This window comes from Chenopodium quinoa, unplaced genomic scaffold (assembly GCF_001683475.1).
Source record: "Chenopodium quinoa cultivar QQ74 unplaced genomic scaffold, ASM168347v1, whole genome shotgun sequence".
Lineage (NCBI taxonomy): Eukaryota > Viridiplantae > Streptophyta > Magnoliopsida > Caryophyllales > Amaranthaceae > Chenopodium > Chenopodium quinoa.
Window position 1 is genome coordinate 3842920 of NW_018745454.1, and position 21869 is coordinate 3864788.

Consider the following 21869-nt stretch of genomic DNA (forward strand, 5'->3'; position numbering starts at 1 on the left):
AAGATTATATTTTCTCTTTTGATTATTGTTCAACTACACTATAATTGTACTGCCTTTTATTTGATTATAGATTTTCTATTTTTCTTGGCTTTGATACATTGTTCAGCTTTCACATGAAGATACTTAGTACTCTTGTATGTGATACTTGGTACACAAATTTAATTCAACCCTTTTATATAAAATAAGAGTTGATATTATTTCTTTTGAAAAAAAAAACATCTTCGGTACATTATTACACGTCTTATACGTGGTTTGGAGTAATAGACGAACTAATGAAAGAGTTCCTCCGTACATAAATATTGTAGATATCCGTTTTCGACTAGCAATAAACTATAAAGAGAATCGACCCAATTCAAAAGACTTCAATACCAAACACGACTCAACTCAAAGAAATCGGACACAACTTAAGCCAAACAAACAATTAGCCACTTGTGCTAAAAGTTAAAACCTAACGTCCTTTTGCTCACTAATTATCTTAATCAAGTACATGTACTATACAAAAGTATAATTTCCTTTTTCTTAAAATTTCAAATTAATTACTTTGAAGTTAAATAATTAAAAAATAATCCCGTATTAAAAGACGGTTGAATTAATTACAGAAAATCTCACCTTTCCAGCATTTCTTATGGCCCAAGACAAAAATAAATACAAATCTCCTTTATTTTTCTTTTTAATAAAAATACAAAAAATGGGAAACAACCCAAAAAAAAAAACTCACCGTTGCCAATAAAATGCCGTGGCTCCACAAGCTTTAACCAATCAGAGCTTCCCATTAACGTGTCATTCCATAATTTTCCCAAAAACAACCACTCATAAAATAATTATAAATATTTTATTTTATTATTTTTTAATAAAAAAAAGTGTCAACGTTACGAATATTAGTTAGCTACGACTACGCGTATATATCATCCTTCTCATCACTGACGTATCCTTCCTACCCGTTGCATTTTCCCCAAATTCTACTTTTCTTCTTTTTCGCAATTTCTTCGATTAATACCTCCTTTTCATCGAAACTTCATCGATTAATTGCGATTCCTTCCTCTTTCATTCAATGATTGATTGATCTTCCTGCTTTTTAAATTTTCAATTTCTGATTTCGTTACTCCTTTTTTGGGATTCTGATTTCCCGATTTCTGCTGTACTGATGCTGGTTTTTTGATACGTTTGGGGGTTTTTGTAAGTGTGATTCTCTCCGTTTCTTTTTTTTTTTTTTTTTTTTTTTTTGTATCTATGTTCTTATAACACTGTAGATACAGAAAATTTGTTGGGGGTTATGAATCTTTAGTGTTTAATTATTTTCGATTAGTTTTCTGTATATATATAGTTTAGATTCTTGAAATTCGATTGAATTTCATAACCAGAAGGGAAAATGTCGTCGGCTGGGATTGCAGTTAGTAGAATTAGGGCGGATGATCCTGTGATTTCGCCGCGATTTTTCCACAATGCTTTTGATTTGAATTTGGATGAATCTATAATGGTTTTCTTGAGTGTTTCTGGGAATATGATACCGTTGCGTGTGTTTGAATCGGACTCGATTGAGTCTGTGAAAATGAAGATTCAAAGCTTCAAAGGGTTTGTTGCCAAATCCCAGAAATTGGTTTGTGGAGGGAGGGAATTATCTAGGAGTAATTCGTTAGTTCGCGACTATGGAGTTGCTAATGGAAATGTTCTTCACTTAGTGCTTAGGCTTTCTGACCTTCAGACTGTTAAGGTTAAGACAGAATCCGGGAAGGAGTGGACTTTCGATGTCGGGCGATACCGGGATGTTGGGTATGTTAAGAAACAGATAGCTAAGAGGGCGAAAGGTTTAGTTGAGGAGGATGATCAGGAGATTGTTTATGAAGGAGAGCCACTTAAGGATCAGCAATTAGTTGATGACATTTGCAAGCAAAATGATGCTGTGATTCATTTGCTTGTAAGGAAGTCTGCTAAGATTAGGGCGAAGCGTGTTGCCAAGAACATTGATGAGCTTTCTGTGGAAGCAACGGGGTTGGTTAAGAGGCAAGCGTATGAGGTTAAGCCGGTCGATTCAGTATTGACATCAAGTTATCTCCGTGAAAAAGACTTTGTTTTCGAGCCAGTGGTTGTCAATCAGAAAGCTGAAATACCATCAGCGATATTGGATGTTATGAAGATGACTTATGAGGGATTAGATAGTGGGAATACTCCAATCAGGTCAGCTGAAGGTTCTGGAGGGGTTTATCTTATGCAGGATTTGACTGGGTTAGAGTATGTATCTGTGTTCAAGCCCGTTGATGAGGAGCCTAAGGCGAGGAACAACCCTCATGGTATACCTGGGACCCTTGATGGTGAAGGGCTGAAAAGGGGCACTCAAGTCGGGAAAGGGGCGTTTAGGGAGGTAGCAGCTTACCTCTTGGATCATCCATTGAATGGCAGACGCAATTTCTCAGGAGAAGCACTGGGATTTGCTGGGGTTCCTCCTACAGGTTTGGTGAAATGCTTGCATAGTGGATTCAATAACCCTGATGGCTTAACTCCTAAGATGGGATCCTTGCAGAAATTCGTTAAGAACGATGGAAGCTGTGAGGATATCGGTCCTGGTTCTTTTCCTGTGGGAGAGGTGCACAAAATCTCCGTGCTTGATATAAGGCTGGCTAATGCAGACAGACATGCTGGGAATATATTGTATAGCAAGGACAAGGAGACTGGTCAGACTGTCCTGATTCCCATCGATCACGGATACTGCTTGCCGGATTATGTAAGTGCCATCGCATTCTTCCTGTTAACACTTTATTTAGTACTATGTTTTAAATATGTGTTAGCTTCATTGCTTACTGTCATGAATGGTGCTTGATAGGGAATTTAAATGGTTTAGTTCATTAGACTACATTTTATTGATTGCCTGCACTTAAGCTTATTATCATCTTCTAGGCCTACATTTTATTGATTGCCTACATTTTATTCATTTTGTTTGAAGTGTTAAGTAGAGTTTTATGTATAGAAAGCAAATTGATTGACTGTGAGTTCTGGCTTTGTGTTTTCTCTCGGATGCTTGGATGATTGCTGTCCAGCAATGGCAGATGTAAAATCTCCTTGATTTGATGCTGATAATCGTGTTTAGTTTAAGGATATCGGTGCCTTGCCAATGTGGCCAAAATTTGATCTGCTTGAAAGATGCATTAGCTGGAGCTCTGAATTTGGTCATAACTGCTTGAGTTTAGCAGATGATTTATCATATCATTTGGTTTCAACTTTTGAACAGAGGTTTTGAATTGAAACAGGCTAGTTGTCTCATGTATGAACTCTGCTTTATGTATTATAGTTAGGGATTTCTTCTGAGTATTTGCTTGTTATCTGAGTTAATTGTGTTATTAGGATCCCTGTCATTTGCAGCATATCTTCTGTAGGATAAAATCATATCTAATACCAAATTTATCTGGGACTATTACAGTTTGAAGACTGCACATTTGAATGGCTCTACTGGCCACAAGCTAAGCAACCATTCTCTGCTGAGACTGTCGAGTACATTAGGTCTTTGGATGCCGAAGAAGACATTGCTCTCCTCAAGTATTATGGATGGGATCTGCCCGTTGACAGTGCCCGCACTCTTCGCATCTCTACCATGCTGTTGAAGAAAGGGGTGGAGCTTGGGTTAACTCCATATGAAATTGGTAGCATCATGTGCAGGGTGAACATTAACAAGGAGTCGGTGCTTGAGGAAATTGTCCAAGAAGCACTGGACTCAGCACTCCCCTGCACAAGTGAAGCAGGTTTCCTCGAAACTGTGTCCGACATCATGGATCGTCGCCTTGACGAGATTTCGGGGTAGTTGATAGTGGTACATACATGTGCATAATGTTAGGTACATAAAAAGTATGCACAGATTTAATAATAGGGGTTGATAGATAGTATCTTTTTCTTTTCTAGGCTACCCTCAGTTGAAGTACATTCTTTAATTCTCATCGAGTCAGTTCCGATTTCGCCGAAGCTTGGCAACCCTCTCAGCTAGTTTTGATGAAGGTTTTCATGCTAAGGGGGTAATCTTTATCCTGTTCAGTGTTTCCCACACCATTTCTTCTATCAGATCGTATTTCATCTCATACTGCTAGTTGTATTTAGATGAATCTAACAAGATTTGTGTATGAGTTTGTATCTTTGATTGTGTGGCTTGAGTGTACTCTCAGGTGGGAGTATTGCGTACTCGTTGGCAAAAATCTTGTCGTGATTTCCAAACATCAATTATTGTGTACTAGCAAGATGAATGAAGGCTAGTCTTGTTTTTGCAGTAAAAGATGGGCCCATATTTTGACAAAGTTGTTGGGGTTTTGAAGTCATATGTAGAACAAAGATATTTAAAATGCAAGAATTTGAATGAATTCAGAAGAGAATGAATCAGTATTAATCACTAATGATATAGAATAAGAGTTACAGTGAATTTAGTCTTAAAAATCCTTAAAATGCTCTGATTTGTGCCATACTTTTGGGTTACTCAAAGGCTTGTCTCTCTCCCTAACAATGCAAGGGACGTATCAGATATTTAGATGTAATAAGATATTTATGCTTGTAATTGCTGGTCTTTTGTGAATCACGTATTGTCTGTTTGTCACAATTGATATGTTTCTAGTCTCAAACTGAGATGGATAAGTTTGTTGGGAGGCAGTTATGTACATATCTCTATCACTTTTCTATGCTTCGTCTCTCCCAAATTTTACCCCCCCCCCCTCCCCCTCCAAGCTTGTTTTAGTTTGGAGATAACTGGTTAGGGGTCGGGCCTACGAATTCAGTTAGACCCCTTTGATTAGGAGCAATATGGTTCATCATGGAAAACTTAAAACGATGAACATTGACTGGACTAGATATTGATGGGATTTATTTTGAATAGCTCGAAATTTCGACTTGTACTCGAACATGAATGGACTTGACTCAAACCAAGCTAGAACAAGGCATTATTGCAACCTTTATTTGAACAAGTGACAATCCTCACAATTCACAAATTATCAAAGTGTCTAACCCACTAGGCCACTATTGAGGTTCAAATCAAAATCAACCCACTATTCCAAAATAAAAAAGTTTTCCTAACAAAAATAGTAAAGGGAAAAGTAACATGGACATGTTTTCCAATTTCCATCAAGCAAATAGCAAGATGCCACGTGTACACCATATTGATCATCCTCATCATTCACCATGTGGGCTCCATTTCTGACTCTAGCTACCTTGTTAGCACTTAGCAAAAAAACAAAGACACTTAGTTTTAGCTAAAGAAATCAAATCACACTTCAATTTCCTCACTCTTTCTCCCCACTTTTCTCTCCCACTCTCACTTCCCCCCCCCCCCCCCCCACAAATGTGCCCCCCACCATCTCACCCTCGGCAACTTCCACAACAACCACGCCAACCTCCACCACCTCTGCCACGCCAACCACCCCAACAACCACGCCAGCCACCGCAACAACCACCATCACCACGCCAACCTCCTCAACAATCACCTTCGCCACGACAACCGCCACAACAATCACCACGACAACTACCCCAACAGCAACCGAAGCCCCCAGCTGACCTACGCCAACCACCACCACCACCACCACAATACCAACCATCACCTCAGCAGCTACCACCATACCAACCGCCGCCGCAACAACCACCACAATACCCTCAACCACCACCGCAACAACCACCATCATACGAAGAACCACCACCACCGTACCCTTACCCCTACCACCATCACCCAAGGCCGAAAAAATCAAGCTCAACCTTAGCATCTTGCTTTTTAGCAACTTCTTTCTTGATCCTTCTTACAATCGCAGCTGTAATAACTTGCTTCATTCTCTTCCGCCCACAAAACCCACAAATCTCAGTTCACACCATGAAATTCCCATCTTTTACTCTCGTCAATGGCACTGCCAACTTCACCTTCTTCCAATACGTGGCGGTTCGGAACCCGAACCGCTACTCCTTCTCTCACTATGACAGCTCCCTGCAGCTCTTCTCCTCCTCTGCAGGACCCCTTGGATTCATGTACATCCCTGCAGGAAGTATAGCTGCTGGCAGAACTCAGTTCATGTCTGCTACATTTGATGTCAAGTCTTTCCAACTCCCGCCCAATGTCGGAAACGCAGGATCCGGGCCTGTTCCTGGTTCCGGGCAGATAATGGAGCTGGAGACGAGGATGAAGTTAGTGGGAAGTGTCAAAGTGTTGAAGGTGTTTGCACATCATGTTGAAAAAGGAGCTAAGTGCAGGGTTTCAATTCAGGTTTCAGATGGGTCTGTTCTTGGCTATAATTGCTGATCGATCCCAATTCCATTCCAATCTTTCACCTTATTTTCGGCCTTTTTTTCGAATTCAAGATTAGTAACAAGTGTAAAAAAGAAGGAATTTTGTGTGTTGTAATTCTAGGATGATGATTCAGTTTTTGTCTAGGAGATCAGCAAAATTATGTACTGTAGATTTTTTTTTTTTTTTCCTTTCTGTTGGGAACTAAGTTCTGCAATGAATGTGTTGTAATGTAAAATATGAAATTTTTAATGAGTTAATGTAGTTAATATGCAACAAGATTTGATCGGAATTTCCAAACTGGTATAATTGACAATGATTGCAAATTTGCAAGTTTATCTATACAAATAAGGAAAGAATATCCTCACATCATACAAGGGCAATACTTGAGCTGATTAATTTGGTGGGCAATCTTCATCCAAGCTGTTGTTTGAGACATTATGTTGTCTCCTCGTTGGCAGACTTCAATCTAATGCTACTCGATCTCATGATAGGCACCTGGTTGTTTACAAGTCGAACCGAGTAGTCGTAGTGAGACTGGTCTTGTATCTTTGCGCCGGATGATTCCTTAGAACAACTGATGATGGTGTTATTCTGGAGGACTTTTACTTTACAAATAATGATGTATCTTCGATTCTCCATATTTAATTCAGAATGCTGACCCTGAAAATTTAAAAAGAAGAAAAAGAAAAAGTAAAAGGAAAGAGTGGTAAGTAAAGCCGAAAAGGAAATGCAATTGTGACAGAAGTACTGGAAGGAACTGAATATTCAAGCTGATGATACCTGATTTAGAAATAATTAGCTGATGTAACTTTTGAAAGACTAGTGTTCATTTTTTGCTGGGTCTCTTCCGAGCTCGCTTCTTTCTTTTTCTGGATCATCAAGTCGTTCAGTTACATGAAATTGCAGCATGTAAATAGACTATTAAAGGAAATTTCGGGAATTTTCATAGTTGATCATACAAGCTGATAAAAGGAAATCTGAATGTTACCTCTTGGTGGGTGGACTAACGCCTAAGACGCCCTTCATCAGCGAGCTTATGTCAACAGAGCGCTCTCGCATGATCTTATCATGGTACATTTTGCTTCCAATCTCAACAATCAATTCCTCGACCTCTTCGAGATGTTGATCCACATTGAGCTTTATTTCCCCTTTCCTAATTACAGTGACATCAAAGCCATTTACTTTGGCTTGCCGAAAAACATCCTGTGAAGGTAGCAAAATTGACTAACAATATTAAAATAAAGCTAATATAACAAATGTGATAATACCCCACCCCCCCTAAACACACACACACACAAACAGGTCAAACACACTATCAAAATGCTTATCCCTCCAATCCTAAGTCCCCAATGCACACAAATATATGACCTTAAGAGAGGTTGAAAAACATAAAAGCACCTGCAAAAGGGGTAAAGAAGACTTGAGGAAGAGATAAGAAACACCAAGACAATTACCTTGGGAGGTTGTGGAACAATGAATGCTTTTCCCTTGCCAAGCATCTCCAAATGAGCTTGAATTATATAACAAAAATTCTTGCAATCACTAGGGTCTTCAAAGGCAATTACATGACGCGGCTTTGGTTCGAGCTCAAGATCCACACCCATTTCTAATGAGTAAAACCCAACCCTTTGGTCTTCACCTTCATAAGTATACATTTCAATGCACTGCAAGCAGCAAAAATAATTGATTTCTCAGTGGGGATAAGCAAACCGACTGTACGATTCCAGAGCACTTCTTAAAACATCAGCAAATAACAAATGCAATAAAAAAAAAGAATCACAAATATCATCATAGACAATAGCGAGGAATGGTTTAGATTCCAAAATTAAAGGGTGTGTAACGACTCCTTGAGAAACCAATTTTCTGATAAAGGAAATGCAGGAGTAATTTCGCATGAAAAAAAAAAAAAGAGGATTAAAACTGTATACCAGCAAATGAGGAAGATCTAACCACCACAGGTAATCTTCTTCCTTCTCTTCAGCATATTCACGATACTTGCTTACTACAGCTTGTGGTCCAAACATTTCCATTTCTCTCCTTAGTTTGCTTAATTTTTTCTCTATGATCTCCTTGCCTTTCTGAGGAATTTTATCCATCAAATCAGCTGCATCTTGAATTTCTTCCTTAGTAATCCACCTATCCAAATCCTTCCCTATATCCTTCATGACAGATTTCACTTCTGGATCAGTTTCTGCATTATAGGATTCCACAAATCCACGAGACCATTTCTTTGTGTGCTTCCAATACTCTTTCCCAGACTTTTTGCCAGGTTTAACTGAGCCATCACTTGCCTCAATTACAGTCTTTGAAACTTTAGCACCTTTTTCTCTAGGTAATGACTTTGAGGGAGAAGCTTTCTGGGAAGCCTCAACACTATCCATGTATTTAGATTCATTTTCCGTTTGAAGAGATGATGTCACCTGCTGTTGACTTCTGCTATTATTCAGAAAGTCAGAAATTGTATCCAGTGGTGGACCTTTCCATTTAGGTATAACCTTTTCCGGAGGATCATATAAGCTGATACCATCTGCAAAAATTGTGAGAATGTGAGCTTGCATCCAAATTCAGACACAAACTACCCAATATTGCAATTAAGATAACACAGCAAGTCAAAATGTGATTATTTGACCTAACTTCTATGTGAAAATAAACCCAAGCTTGAATCATATCATTGAGTAAATAGACTACTGACAAAAGTTACTCTGTACTAGAATACAAATAGCATTAGTAAAGCTGTGGAAGTGGCTCCATGATAAATTGATAGCTAGGTTGAAGAATATAGTACCTGCTCCATAGTCAATATTTTCAATGTTTGAATGTAGCCAATCATGCAGAGCTGCTAACTTCTGATTCTCCTTTTCAACTTTACTTTCTAGGCCAGCATAAAACGCAACTTTATCTTCAGGATCCATAGAATGGAACGGATCCCGTCCAGCCAACTCATTTTCTCGAACTTTGAAAACAATCTCTTTCAGTTTATCATCCTGCATCCACTCTAGTTCTGTGTTATCTGTTATACACCCAAGTGTCATTAGGTCCAATTCTGTATCCTCCTGGTTATTTTTCTCTCTAGCAACATTGTAATTTTCCCTGAATCCACTGCCTATTTTCTTCACAATGGGCTCTACTTCATGAAAATTCTTTTCTAACCAGTTCTCTTTATCAGCAAACAAAGCTTCCTCCCTGTCATCTACTGATTCTAAACTACTTCCAGAACCTAGTAACGTTTCAGCAGTCTCATGATTCTTCCTGTAATCATTTTCATTGTTTATCCCTCCTAGTTGAACTTCTTCTTTCACAGAACCAGAACTAGAACCATTTAGATAATTTCCAACACCAGCAGGGACAATTATCTCGCTAGGTTTAGAGGAATTCCGTGTTTCATTGACTTCATTAAGATTGAAATTACCATTGTCATTAGACAAATACACCTTTTCCTGCAGATTGGCATCATGAAGAGCACTTTTATGACGAACACCTGCTGCCTCTGTAAATTTACTACCATTATGAGATGCATTTTGGCCAGAAGCAGGGTCTGAAATTTTACTTAAATCAGTAGGCTTAGGCATAACACCTGTTTCTACTTTTTCCAAACTTTGTTCAGTTAAAAGGGGCTTATTTGCTTCCTGACTATCATCACAAATATCATTTTCACCAGGCATAAGGTCTAATCTTCCACATGAATCACTAATAGTGTCAGTACCTGAGATTTTAACACTTGGTGGATCAAAAGCTTTGTTCTGATTCAATATACTTTCTGTCTCTAGCTTTACTCCATCAATATCAGTTGCAAAAACTTCATTTCCTTTTGCAGAGTCATACATAACTTTTGGGGCTGGGATGGTATCGAATTTCTTGTCTGCATCAAAAGTCTTCAATGCCTCGCCATCCTCTTCCAGCCTCTTGCTGTAACTATTGTCCATTCCCTCGTCTTTAGAAGCAGCTGTGGTAGGAATATCACTAGCTTCAGATCTTTTATCATTTTTCTGCAAGAGATATTCCCTAGCTTCTTTTACCGAGCGTATGATTTTTGGCTTCCTTCTCACAGGTGTTTTTTTTGGTAGATGAAGTTGGCTCCTAGAAATGAAAGACTGACTCCCTTCGGTTACGTTTGATAAATCAGAAATATCATGGCTCTGAAAAGGACTACTTATATGGCTTTTTGTGTCACCTATAATCATTCCGTTTGAATTATTATGAGGCTCCACATCCTCAATACCCTCGTATACATCTTCACTGGTGGATTTGGAATCATCGCTCTGCATTTCTTGGGGGGTGCCTGATATTTCCATCCCTGGAATTCCGTTTAGCGTACTTATTTCAGCAAAAAATTTACTTAAAAGGTTACTCATGTCACCACCAGCATGTTCTTCAAGAGCGTCTTCACTGATGTATGGCAGTACATTTGAAGCTTGTATCTCTGCTTCATCAGTCCAAATTGAATTCTCGGGTACTTCAACAGTGTCTTTCTCCACCAAATGCTCCTCATTTGGTAATTGTCCATCCAATTCACCCCCTTCGCTTGCAGAGCCTTCTCCTCTCTCAATCTCCCGTGCATGTCTTGCCATCATCTGTATCTCCTGAATCCTAACATCCACATCAACAGAAGCCATCTTTGGAGCACCTGTAACATCAAGGGCAACCAGACCGTTAGTTAACCCTTTTGCCTCCCTAATTCTATTCAACACCTCATCCTTGTCAAGACGAGGCCTTTCAGTGAGCACAGTAGGCGTGTCAGCTGGCCCTTCCAAGACTTCCACACTACCCTTCTTCACCTTCTCTTTCTCCATTCTCGACTTCATCTTTCTCCTCAACATTTCCTTCTCAAAACTCGAAATTTCCTCCTCCTTTCCTCCCAAAGTAAGCAACCTTTTGATCATCCAAACAAAGACAAAACCACAAACCACAGCAATCCCAACCCTTGAAACCTTTGTTATCGACTTTGGTTGGACAATTACACTCCTAATTCTACTAACAAAACCTGATTCTTCACCAGAAACTACAAATTTAGCAACAGAACTATTCCTTGGGATTACATTCTTCCCACCCTCTACTTCTTTAGCTAAAAGTTTAGCATATGAAATCTTTGTTTTCACTTCATCAAAATCTTCTAACTCACTTTCCTTCCTAAAATACAATGGTTCTACTCCACTCCTCTTCAAAATCTCATCCTCATCAACCAAAACTCGCTCAACTTTACCATTACCATCTTGAAAAACAGTGAAAATTGGACTAGACCCAATTCCCCAAAACTCAATATCTTTCTTATACTGATCAACCCAACCCTCCAATTTATTCCACAAAACAGATTCCCCAAATTCCCTAGAATTCCCCAAATTACTAATTTCAGAATCAATTGTTCTTTCCAATCCATCACTACTTAATTTTAAATCAGAAACTTGATTATCAACTAAATTATGGGCTGGGTCAATAATTTTTTGAGGGTTTTGACGCACCTGTGAGTTGCCACCATCATCACCAGTGAGCTTCTTCCTCAGAGAGTTCCTGCGCTTCGTGGGTCTACCAAAACGAGCAGAAATGTGAAATTTTTTGGTATTTTGGAGTGGTAAATTAGTCGAAAATGGCGGGTTTGGGAAAGATTTGAGATGGGTTTTGCGGAATTTATAAGGGGTTTTCTTGGTGAGAGTCCTGAGTGAAGATGAAGGACAGAGAAATGAGATTGAGGAAGAAAATTGGGGTTTGGGTAGAAATGAAGACGTAAGAATCTCCATTGAAAGAGAAGCTGAAGATTACATGGATAGACAGAGAGAAAGAGAAAGAGTTGAAGAGAGGAATTTGGCTTAAACCCTGGCTTAAGTCCTATTGTAGAATGTTAAATTGCTATGGATGTCCCACATTGGTCTTAGGGAGGGTTAATGTTGGGTTTTAGATAAGACAATACGTTGTCCTCTCCTCGAGCTAGCTTTGGGGGATGGCTCTTGTTGTCCAATATAATGAAGGTGACGTCGGAATTGCAGTGTTCGCCCGGGGCTAGGGGGTTCCTGCCTAGCGCAAAGCCTATGGTTGAAGAGGTGATGCCGGCATTGCAGTGTTCGCCCGGGGCTAGGCAGCCTAGCGCAAAGCCTTGTTGGTGTTTATACTGGATAATGAGCTCTCCTCCCCTTGAGCTAGCTTTTTGCATTACAATAAGAGGAGCTATCAAAATATTTTATTTTTAGTAGGGTTTTATGACATTTGAAATTGAAAAGAACATTGGACGTGAAGTTTTCAACCTTAATTCTTCAATTTTATTAATCGACAAACGACAATTTGTGTTTAATGTTAGAGTATACAAGAATTGTCTTCCAGTAACTGCTTTCCTAGAGAATCGATAATGATAGTGTTAATAATCAAAAATGAAAATAAAGAATAGTAACGGAAATGAATAGCTTGGCTGAAAAGACAGCGTAATCATGGACATCCACATAAAACAAGCTATAAGAACCTCATTTATGCAAAGCAAGAAGTTAGTTGGCGAGTCGGGCACAATCTTGGAAGCACGAAGCTCTTGACAACATGATCCAACAAGTCACAAAGTGCAAGACAGACACAGTAAAATTATTAGCCATTTTCAATGGCGAAAGTGAATTGGTTAAAACAATCTTGCAAATCGGCTACATCTAGCATGCACTCATTCCACATCAGTAATTGTACAGCACGTCTATATATACTTGGTTAACCAAATTACAATCCTGAAGAGAAGAGTAGATAGAAGGGGTCAGCAGGCAAGAGAGAAACCAACTATTAGCTACACAGATTGGGAATGCAGGCTCCACCATCAGGGTTCGGCTGCTCCTTCCATATGCGCCCAGTGACCCGCAACTTCAGTTCCTTGCGGTCTCCTCCAGAGAAGAAAAGTGCCATGTTTCTTTGTATTATAAGACCATCGTGGCTGTCCCTAACTTTTCTGTGGCTGTCTCTAACACTTCTAGGGGTTCCCTCCCATGTGATTTTGCGGCCATAGCCCCCAACTTCAAGGCTGTAGCTATAATTTCTAGCTTCCATCTCATCCCCCATGAACCGAAGAAAAGCCATATAAACAGGAGCCATGCCAAGTTGAAAAGCTTCGAAATGGAGGCAGAAATACTGACCAAAACAGTGGAACACCTAGGAAAGGGAAGAGGGAAACATGTTATTTACATTGTAGTCCAAGCAATACCTATGAAAAGCTTATATGCATTTAAGGTGTGCCCTATGTTCTCAACCTGGCTTCAAGAAATCAAACCAAAAGCAAACTCCACCATTAATATTTTAGTGGGATGAGAGAGAGGGGCAGGAGGGAGAAGGTCATGGTGTAATGTTGATTATTGATAATGGTGATGCATCATGCTGATGGTGGCTAAATTAACTTACAGTTAGCATCCATGTAGCATTTTCCACCTCGCGTGGATTAGACTTCACATAACGATGATTGAATGTACATCCAGAATGCATGTCGACCTTGTGATCATCCCTCAAATGAGCCACCAGATAAGGTATATCCCCAGTAACAGAACACTCTGATCCAGCATACGGACAATTGTATGGCCTGAAGTTACATATGGTTTCATGTTTAACTTTGCTGTAGTAGGGAAATATCTCCGGGCAACCAAGTGAAAAATATTTGCAAGGAAGCTCAAGCGATTCAGCAACTTTTTCCAATGCTAGACATCTTATATCCCCAAGTTCTTGCCGACAGGTTGGACATCGATTTTGTACACGTGTTTTACAGGTGGAACAAAGTGTATGCCCATTTCGACACTGTAGAAGTCATGATGTTAAAATTTTCATAATCAATATTCTCACATGATTAAAATTCAGAAGAAAAACAATTATAACAGGCAAACACAGCAAACCTCCCTAACAATTTTAGAATAAGAAGCAATGGGATAATTATTACAGTAATACAGTGTTTCTCAAGCAGCTATATCACCAGGGAGGGAGAGGGCGGGGGGGATCACATATGGAGAATAGCAAGCGAATAAAATGGATGTGTCATTTATTCCCTCGTGACAGGGTGGTATCGAGGAAAAATGGACAAAGAACCCCATGAGATTATGAGTGTAATGCCAATTTCTAACACGACAAACCTACAACCAGTCAACCACAGATCTCAAATGTCTAACTTCCCAGTTCCAACTCTACTTGATGAATTAGGACCACGATTAAGGCCAAATGAGATTGATAAACCTATAGAAAATCCTAGGGCATGTTCTACATACAAGACCACTTAAAAGTTCAAACCCAGAGAGTATAGCTTTGTAATTGTCCTACAAATTCAGATCATAAACAGTTTGATTAAACAATTGACAGTTTCATCCAGATGCCCATATTTTGACCAAGTTGGTGACATATTACACACATCCATACTCCAGAACTGCACAATTGCAAGAACTAATACCAATATAAGCGCGCCTATAGTAGCAGCTCATTTTGTCTTTCAGGAAACCTTTAGAGTACTAGTAAAGCACTAGTGCTCCTATATGAGTGCATCTTGATGGACTTGATCAATTAAATCATTTCACTGTCAACTCCTATACCATATTTTGTGGATTTGTTCTGGGTATCCCTTTCAGTTTGCAGCATGGGTGTCTATGTACTCAAACCATTTTCACTAAACGCCAGTGGATATAAAACCTTCTGCAGATAAACAAACTCCAGAACTTCACCAGTACCATTCAGGTCCTTCTATACCAACTCGTCTGCATCCTACAGTCTACCCTCTCCGGGAAATACTAGGCATCATGTAGTCTTTTATAGGAAGCTACCACCTCAAAGAAATCATCTTGGACAAGAGCAACTAGTCGAGCAAATAGCAACTATACACAACAAGACTTTCTCTATTCTTACCACCTTTTTTCTTCATATAGTAGCACCACAAATTCTTCAAATGTCCCAAGATTAACTTCCCAAAATGCCACTTAAAAGCCAATAATCCAAAGTCTAAATCATGCTAATTTTTGCCATATTTTACACTGCACCAGGCACCAAAAACAGAAAGCAGTATTATTAGAAATATAATGATACAACTATATATCTTACTGTTCCAAGGATCTAGAGAGCAGCTTAACTCTAGGCTACAACCAGCCATTGGCAGAGGTAGAATTTTTCAGGAAAATAATTACTTGTTTATAATAAGGCTAAATTCAATTCTCATGATATTTAGGTTCAAAATTCAAGTAAAATAACATTAAAGGGTACCAACATTTTAGCAATTTCCTTAAACTTCTTAATCCAACAAAAAATGTTATTAATTTCAATAATTAGATCCTCCAGAGTACACAGAGCCAAAACCTTACAAATCAATACATAAAAATTTTGGGCAAATTCAACACCCCAACAAAATTCACACAGTTCTACCAAACAACCGACAAACCCCACAAAATCAAACAAACCCAGATAGAAAAACTCGTGAAAAAAATGGACAAAAAAATCCCAAAAAATAATAAATCAAGGAGAAAGGATAAAAGGAAAACCTGATGAATTGGAGGGTACATAGAATTGGTACAAACAGGACATTCAAGAAGCTCATGAACACTGGTAGCAGGGTGAATGTTGGGATTAAGGACACCATTGTTGATGATGTGAGGAGCTTTTGAAGATGAAAATTGGTGATGAGGTTGATGATGATGTTGCTGTATTATTTCATCTTCATCCATATCAATGGAAGATACACACTCTATGCTATCAATATCCATTTATAATTTTCAGAAAACACCACCAAATTTGCCCAGATCACAACAACCCCACTTGAAAAAAAACTCTAAAAAATCAGAAATTGAATTTCTGGGATTGAATGTAATTGGGTTTGTGATGAAACACTCACTCTCTCACCCTCCCTCCTAAGCTCCAATGGTAGTCAGGAGTAGTTCAAAGTTTGGGAAAGAAAGAGAAAGAGAGAGAAAAAAGGGAATCCCAAAATCCCTCATTTTGCTAAAACAACCATCCTTCCTTCCTTCCATATCCCCAGGTGCTTTTTCTTTATGGGCTTCTTTGGCCCATTTCTTTGCTTCTTTCCATTTTTTTTTTTACTATTCATCTTTTTAAAAATTATTTCTACGAGTATTTGACTTTTACATTATACACCTATTAATTTATGTTTGATTAAACTTTCTTTTATTAAAGTAATATAATACTATATCCTGAGATTTTCATAATTTATTTTGTTACAATTTTTAAGAATAGACAATTAAAGATATTAATGGTCAAAGTTATGTCTGGACAAATATACCGGTCAAACTGATGTTTTTTTTTTAAAAAAAAAAGAGTAAGTACAATATGCTTAATATTTATTATAAAGTATAAACGGATGCTACATAGTTATTTCTTTTTTAAGTTGTCATTTCTCTCCATCTTTCACCTCACCGCATGTTGCATGCACCTATATCTTTCTCGCTATTAAACATTTATAAACAAATTTTGCCTAAAAGTTTATGTCAAAACCTTTGTTGCACATAATACGGAGTATGATACAAAGGTAGTATTTTGAAAAAGTCATATTTTGATTAGTGCGTGTTTAATTAACCATTGCAAAATGAAGGAAATTAAAAATTTTATGAGATTTCCATGTAATGTGGGAATTACTTTTTTTTTTTTTTAATATAATGTGGGAATTACTTTACCCACCTCCTCTTTTGTAATTCAAAAAACCTAGAAATAGTAATTTCCCAAAAACAAAGCAAACAAACAAAAGCTTCTTTTTTTTTTTAGGAAAACTAAAGCTACTTCATAGGAATTAGATGAGGGAACTAATTTCCCATACAATGTAAATTATCACAGGAAGTTAATTCCCATTGCAACCAAAGAAGAACTTAGGGCTTGTTCTCATTGACTGAACTCAGCTGAATTGAACTGAATTGAGCTGAACTGAATTGAGCTGAACTGAACTGGACTGGACTGAGCTGAGCTGGACTGAGCTGAGCTGAACTGGACTGAAATGAATATTTTATAAGAAAAGGAAATTAGGAGCTGAAATGAACTGAACTGAATTTCAACTTAAGAGAACAGGCCCTTAGTATTCAGCGTGTATTGTGGTAATGCAAGATATATATACATTGCAAAAGAAAAACTAAATTGGATTTTTCAAAAGAATTTTTTTATTAAAAAAAAAAGTATAAGAAAAATTAGTGGTATAGGATACCACTCCGACACTCCGTAACTAGTTTCAGTATTTTATTATGATAAATGGACTGCTTTAAAAAAAATTGAATATTGAGATTTTAGATGGTTGTGGTAAAAAATAAAAATAAAATTGGCTCGAAGACATCATGACTTCAAAGCATTCCACCATAAATTACCATATTAGATGAATAAAATATGGGTATTGTATAATTTTTAAGTATTAATAATATTTAGTTAGTGTTGATTATTGTCTTATTGATCTGTAGTTGAAGTTTTACATAGTAAAACTGTAAGAGTTACCAAAAAAACGTGTAACCTAAAATTCATTATATCAGACATTGTATTACTGTATTTAGTTTAAACTTATGTTAATTAACTAATAGTGGGTAAGATACTTATTTTATTTAATAATTAATCAAAAGCTTTTAGCTTTAAGATGTCAAGGAAACAAAAGCGTTCATTTCGAATATCATCACATAATAATATAACTAAACAAGAACATGAATGTGCGTGTGAATTAGGGACTTGGTCTTGAGCAGACAAATGATGCCCAAATATTTAATTAAACACGTGAAAGAAGACAAATTGTTTAGCCGACATAAAAATAATAATCATGCCCATAATTCTATACTAGTGTCTATAAAACCCAACACTTGAGACTTGAAAGTTAAGAGAAATTAGTGGGTAATTTAATTAAACTTTCATAAATTATACACTCTCATTGAAGTAGATAGATGATTAGGTATGTCGTTGGTGCAAAATTAGATCTCTCACTATTATTGACTTATTGCGTAAATTTTCTCAAATTTGATTCGGTTACATCAATTATTGTGTGCCTAATTAATGACATTTTTCCCTAAAGGTGGTGGGTTGGTAATGTTTCCATTTCATATTTGATTTTCATACTTGTTGTCACACAATAATGTTTGTTTCCATTTGGTGATGCTTAGATTTTGATCATTGTTTGCTCCTATGGTCCTACTCACGTATTGGATCATTCTTTATAATAACGGAAGCACTTGACCTCGCTCTCAATTCAGTCATAATGTGATACACTAATCATGTATGAGTCCCATGGTCTAAGTTGTACGATAAACATTAAGAGTTTGTACTTCTATTTATTAATATTCATGTGACTCGTTACAACTTGAAATTAAGATAGATACCCCGTATGTCATATTACAAAAGGGTGTTCAATAATAACACTCGGCATAAAGTGATGACTTGAGTTGGAGGTCACTTGAAGAAGTCTAGCATAAATAAACTACTCAAAATGATACAAGAATGTATCAGCTTTCACCAAGCTCAATCAATATTTTACCCAAGAATGCTTGTTATTATACTTTTATGTCTATTCCATACTTTGTAGTTAGTAAATGCTTGTTTATTTGGGCCTAATAAGCCGCCTAACTTAAGAGATAAAAGGAAATCTTTGATGAATCTTTAAGGTACTTTAATCAAGCATTGTAATTAGTGGGTCTGCACTTTTTTATACTTTGTAAAATCTTTGATGAATCCTTCACAATTCGTTTTCTCCATAATGACAAATCATAATAGCAGCAAGTTACCATACAATTTTCAAGGAAGAATAGGTTGTCATACACACTCATTAGAATAATACTTTATTCAATCTTAAGGTGAGATCATTAGTCTCAATTATACAACATATCCTTTCATATATTATACAAGTAATATACAACTAATACAAATATTCTCAATTATAAAAGGTTGTGCACTTTAAGCTATCCAACAACTAGGTACAAAAGTGTATACTACTTGAATTACAACTAATATCATAACAACATTTTTCCTTTTTTTTGGTTGATGACAACTTGGAAGAATGCTTCCCCTCTTCTTTTGATCATCATCACAGTAATTGGACTTGGACTATTGGAGTACAATCAATAGTTGATTTCAAATATAACAAGGAATTGAAAACTACTGCCAAACTGCTGCTGATATGTGACTCAAAAAACTGTCTTTTCTGTCACTTGTCACTTGCAATAAGATTGTACATTCTATTAACATGTCGCGATGTGTAAATGTAAATGACAAAATTGTGAAATGGAATTGTAGATAAGAGAACACATAATTACAAAGCTACTAACACTATCCAGAATTCCAGATTACTACTTGAGAACTGACTGTTAATGGTCTGATCTTCTCGGCTGATTGAATAACAGGCAAACGTGATAATCCAGATGTACTTTGTCAAACCCGGGTTCTATAATGTTCATGCAGAAGTGCCATCGTTTTATTAAATTAAAAAAAAAACATTGCTACCACTGATTTGGGAATGATTCTCGGTACCTGGTGTCCTCGCCTTTAGTTAGCTGCTTGACAGTTTCATCTTTTGCCCAGGAACTCAAAAGCTTCTGTGCTAATCTATCTTTTGCTGTCACTTTCTTCCGCAACATAGATGCAAGAGTTGGCCCTTTATTTTTCTTGGTAAATCTCTCTCCCGTATTTGCAGGAACAACTTCCCCAAAAGCTGCAGAACTCGAGGTTGAAGCAATTGCAGCCTCCCGAAGAACTGCATCGTTGTGTTCCCGAACCTTTGCAAGTTTAGCTTTCTTGATTGCTCGTTTATCACTTTCTTTTCTCTTTATTTCCTCTTCATCCTTCTCTCTAACATTTTTAACAGCAGTTTTAGCTAGCTGCTCTGAAGAAATGCCCAGTCCATCAATATTCAACTCTTCAGTGGAAGAATTCTGCCTTATTGATGTACCTTTATTACCTAAGGAGATGACAGATTTCCCTGCATCATCCTCAGGGTAAATTGGATTTCCTTTATCATCACGCGGTATAACTGGTCCATGAAATGGACATACTCTCAAATCTTTCCTGTGGCAAAGATTTCCATTGCGCAAAGGAGCACGACATGGCTGAACTTCAGCTTGCTCTTCTTTGTAAAGGCTTGCATGAACATTTAGTTCCGCAATTTTTTCTGATGGTATAGCAGCGTCACTATCTACTCTGCCCCAATGACCATCAATCTCTAATCCCCTCTGATTCACCAACACATCCCTCTTCTCACCCCAATTATCCAAAGAGGATCCCCAATTAACAAAGGGAGCTTCAGCTAAAAGCTTACCCCGCAAAGGATTCGAATCACCAGCACTCACTCTACGTTTCACAACATCCTTCTTCTTTGCCCCACTTTTGCTGCATTCAGGTCTTTCAGAAGCATCAGTAGCCAATACTTTACGATCAACTGGTACCACATTTATATCTTTACTTCCCTCCACAGATTCAATTTTACACTCCTCCCAAATGTCATCATCTTCCTCGCTCTCCCTGATCTTAGGAAGGGCACAACCAGATTCCTCACATTTCTTCTTCACTGCAGTAATTCGATTCCGAACATCAATGAACTCTTTCAATGCAGAATCCCTAAACCTAACATCATCAACTTCAACCCGAATAAGAACAGAAATCCATTCCTGAACCGAAACTAAATGCTTCTTCACTAACAATTTATACAGCTCCCTCAATGCATCAAAAACTACTTTATTATCACTATTCTCATGAACCTTCTCCGCTTCCTTCAATGCATCAAGCCGAAGTTGCATCAACTCAGGGTTACGCATCCCCTCAAACTCCTCCTCCTCATCATCATCCAACAGTTCCAATGCCGCATTCTCATCATTAGCCCTAGCAATCTCTAAACACTCTCCAATCTCATCAATCGTTAATTTTATCTCTTCCTTCAAAGAAGGAAACCTCTCCCTCAACGTCTCGAGCTTGTTCTTCAAAATCAACTGCGTTCTCACCTCCCTCTCCCTCCTCTCTCGCTCAACCCGAGCAGCATTCGCTTGTAAATTAGGAAATTGATACCTAAGTGTGTTCTTCAAATAATCATATCCTAACCTAAGCTGCCTATAATAAACTCCAAATGACGAATTCCACTTTTCTAAAAACTCAATCGCCTTAGCTCGTAAAACCGATGCAACAGAAGATGGAGCTGGAAGAGGTTGATTTCTTCGAAATCCAACCGATAAACTTAACAATTGATCCAAATTCTCAGTAATTAGGGTTCTAAAAAGCTTCGAACGCATAAATAACTCATCAATTATCAATAACGCAAGATACCTAATCTGCAATTTCAGAAAATTTACAAACCCTAAGTTCAAAAATTCAACAATTATAATCAAAATTATTGCAATTAGTCATGAAATTAAACCGTGAAAAAAGAAAAACCTGAGAATGCTGTCGTTTCATGAGATAAATTAGGGTTTTATAGGCGAGTTTGAGCTCAAAATCGGAGTAACGAACAACCGTTTTAATGGCTTTGAGAAGACGAGGATCAACACCAGGTTCAGTAGAATTGGTTGCTTTCTCAATCAACGCCACAACTTTTCCAGGTTCTCTCTCCTCTTGTTCGCGATCTTCCGCCATTTTTTGTTCCTGGGATTTTTTTTTCCCGGAATTTTACATGTTTTGACGATTACAATTTTTTTTTTTGTACATTTAATCTGTTTGAAGATGCTTCAGAGTTCATATCTTCATTGGGCTAAAAGTGCTTAACAATCAA

At 37.7% G+C, this 21869-nt stretch overlaps 5 protein-coding genes across 5 annotated transcripts; 2 read left to right on the top strand and 3 right to left on the bottom strand.

Moving 5' to 3' along the window:
* The first annotated feature begins 910 nt into the window (after positions 1 to 910).
* On the top strand, positions 911 to 4278 carry LOC110714429 (phosphatidylinositol 4-kinase gamma 4-like). Its single transcript, XM_021892940.1, has 2 exons — positions 911 to 2719; positions 3413 to 4278. Exons 1-2 carry the CDS (start codon positions 1370 to 1372, stop codon positions 3788 to 3790), a joined length of 1728 nt encoding a protein of 575 aa, XP_021748632.1. The 5' UTR covers positions 911 to 1369; the 3' UTR covers positions 3791 to 4278.
* Positions 4279 to 4951: 673 nt separating this feature from the next.
* Positions 4952 to 6487, top strand: LOC110714430 (proline-rich receptor-like protein kinase PERK13). Its single transcript, XM_021892941.1, has one exon. It carries the CDS (start codon positions 5306 to 5308, stop codon positions 6245 to 6247), a length of 942 nt encoding a protein of 313 aa, XP_021748633.1. The 5' UTR covers positions 4952 to 5305; the 3' UTR covers positions 6248 to 6487.
* A 26-nt stretch (positions 6488 to 6513) lies between these two features.
* Positions 6514 to 12362, bottom strand: LOC110714428. Its single transcript, XM_021892939.1, has 6 exons — positions 9021 to 12362; positions 8164 to 8762; positions 7690 to 7899; positions 7224 to 7438; positions 7016 to 7104; positions 6514 to 6895 (listed from the first exon to the last, which is right to left on the bottom strand). Exons 1-5 carry the CDS (start codon positions 11965 to 11967, stop codon positions 7062 to 7064), a joined length of 4014 nt encoding a protein of 1337 aa, XP_021748631.1. The 5' UTR covers positions 11968 to 12362; the 3' UTR covers positions 6514 to 6895; positions 7016 to 7061.
* A 299-nt stretch (positions 12363 to 12661) lies between these two features.
* On the bottom strand, positions 12662 to 16193 carry LOC110714137 (E3 ubiquitin-protein ligase SINAT5-like). The gene is made up of 3 exons (XM_021892611.1): positions 15691 to 16193; positions 13589 to 13975; positions 12662 to 13342 (listed from the first exon to the last, which is right to left on the bottom strand). Exons 1-3 carry the CDS (start codon positions 15910 to 15912, stop codon positions 12980 to 12982), a joined length of 972 nt encoding a protein of 323 aa, XP_021748303.1. The 5' UTR covers positions 15913 to 16193; the 3' UTR covers positions 12662 to 12979.
* A 2735-nt stretch (positions 16194 to 18928) lies between these two features.
* LOC110714026 (UV-stimulated scaffold protein A homolog) lies at positions 18929 to 21849 on the bottom strand. The gene is made up of 2 exons (XM_021892485.1): positions 21536 to 21849; positions 18929 to 21432 (listed from the first exon to the last, which is right to left on the bottom strand). The coding sequence occupies exons 1-2, from the start codon at positions 21731 to 21733 to the stop codon at positions 19615 to 19617; spliced, it is 2016 nt and encodes a 671-aa protein (XP_021748177.1). The 5' UTR covers positions 21734 to 21849; the 3' UTR covers positions 18929 to 19614.
* Between the last annotated feature and the right edge of the window lie 20 nt (positions 21850 to 21869).

Excerpts from the sequence above, each read along its gene's own strand:
- LOC110714429 (XM_021892940.1), top strand. The coding sequence starts at position 1,370 with ATGTCGTCGGCTGGGATTGCAGTTAGTAGAATTAGGGCGGATGATCCT. Across the intron at positions 2,720-3,412 it reads GATACTGCTTGCCGGATTAT|TTTGAAGACTGCACATTTGA; the intron begins GTAAGTGCCATC and ends GGACTATTACAG.
- LOC110714430 (XM_021892941.1), top strand. The coding sequence starts at position 5,306 with ATGTGCCCCCCACCATCTCACCCTCGGCAACTTCCACAACAACCACGC.
- LOC110714137 (XM_021892611.1), bottom strand. The coding sequence starts at position 15,912 with ATGGATATTGATAGCATAGAGTGTGTATCTTCCATTGATATGGATGAA. Across the intron at positions 13,976-15,690 it reads TGTACCCTCCAATTCATCAG|TGTCGAAATGGGCATACACT; the intron begins GTTTTCCTTTTA and ends TGACTTCTACAG. Across the intron at positions 13,343-13,588 it reads ATGCTACATGGATGCTAACT|GTGTTCCACTGTTTTGGTCA; the intron begins GTAAGTTAATTT and ends TCCCTTTCCTAG.
- LOC110714026 (XM_021892485.1), bottom strand. The coding sequence starts at position 21,733 with ATGGCGGAAGATCGCGAACAAGAGGAGAGAGAACCTGGAAAAGTTGTG. Across the intron at positions 21,433-21,535 it reads TGAAACGACAGCATTCTCAG|ATTAGGTATCTTGCGTTATT; the intron begins GTTTTTCTTTTT and ends CTGAAATTGCAG.
- LOC110714428 (XM_021892939.1), bottom strand. The coding sequence starts at position 11,967 with ATGGAGATTCTTACGTCTTCATTTCTACCCAAACCCCAATTTTCTTCC. Across the intron at positions 8,763-9,020 it reads AAATATTGACTATGGAGCAG|ATGGTATCAGCTTATATGAT; the intron begins GTACTATATTCT and ends CAATTTTTGCAG. Across the intron at positions 7,105-7,223 it reads GTTAGTCCACCCACCAAGAG|AAAAAGAAAGAAGCGAGCTC; the intron begins GTAACATTCAGA and ends TTGATGATCCAG.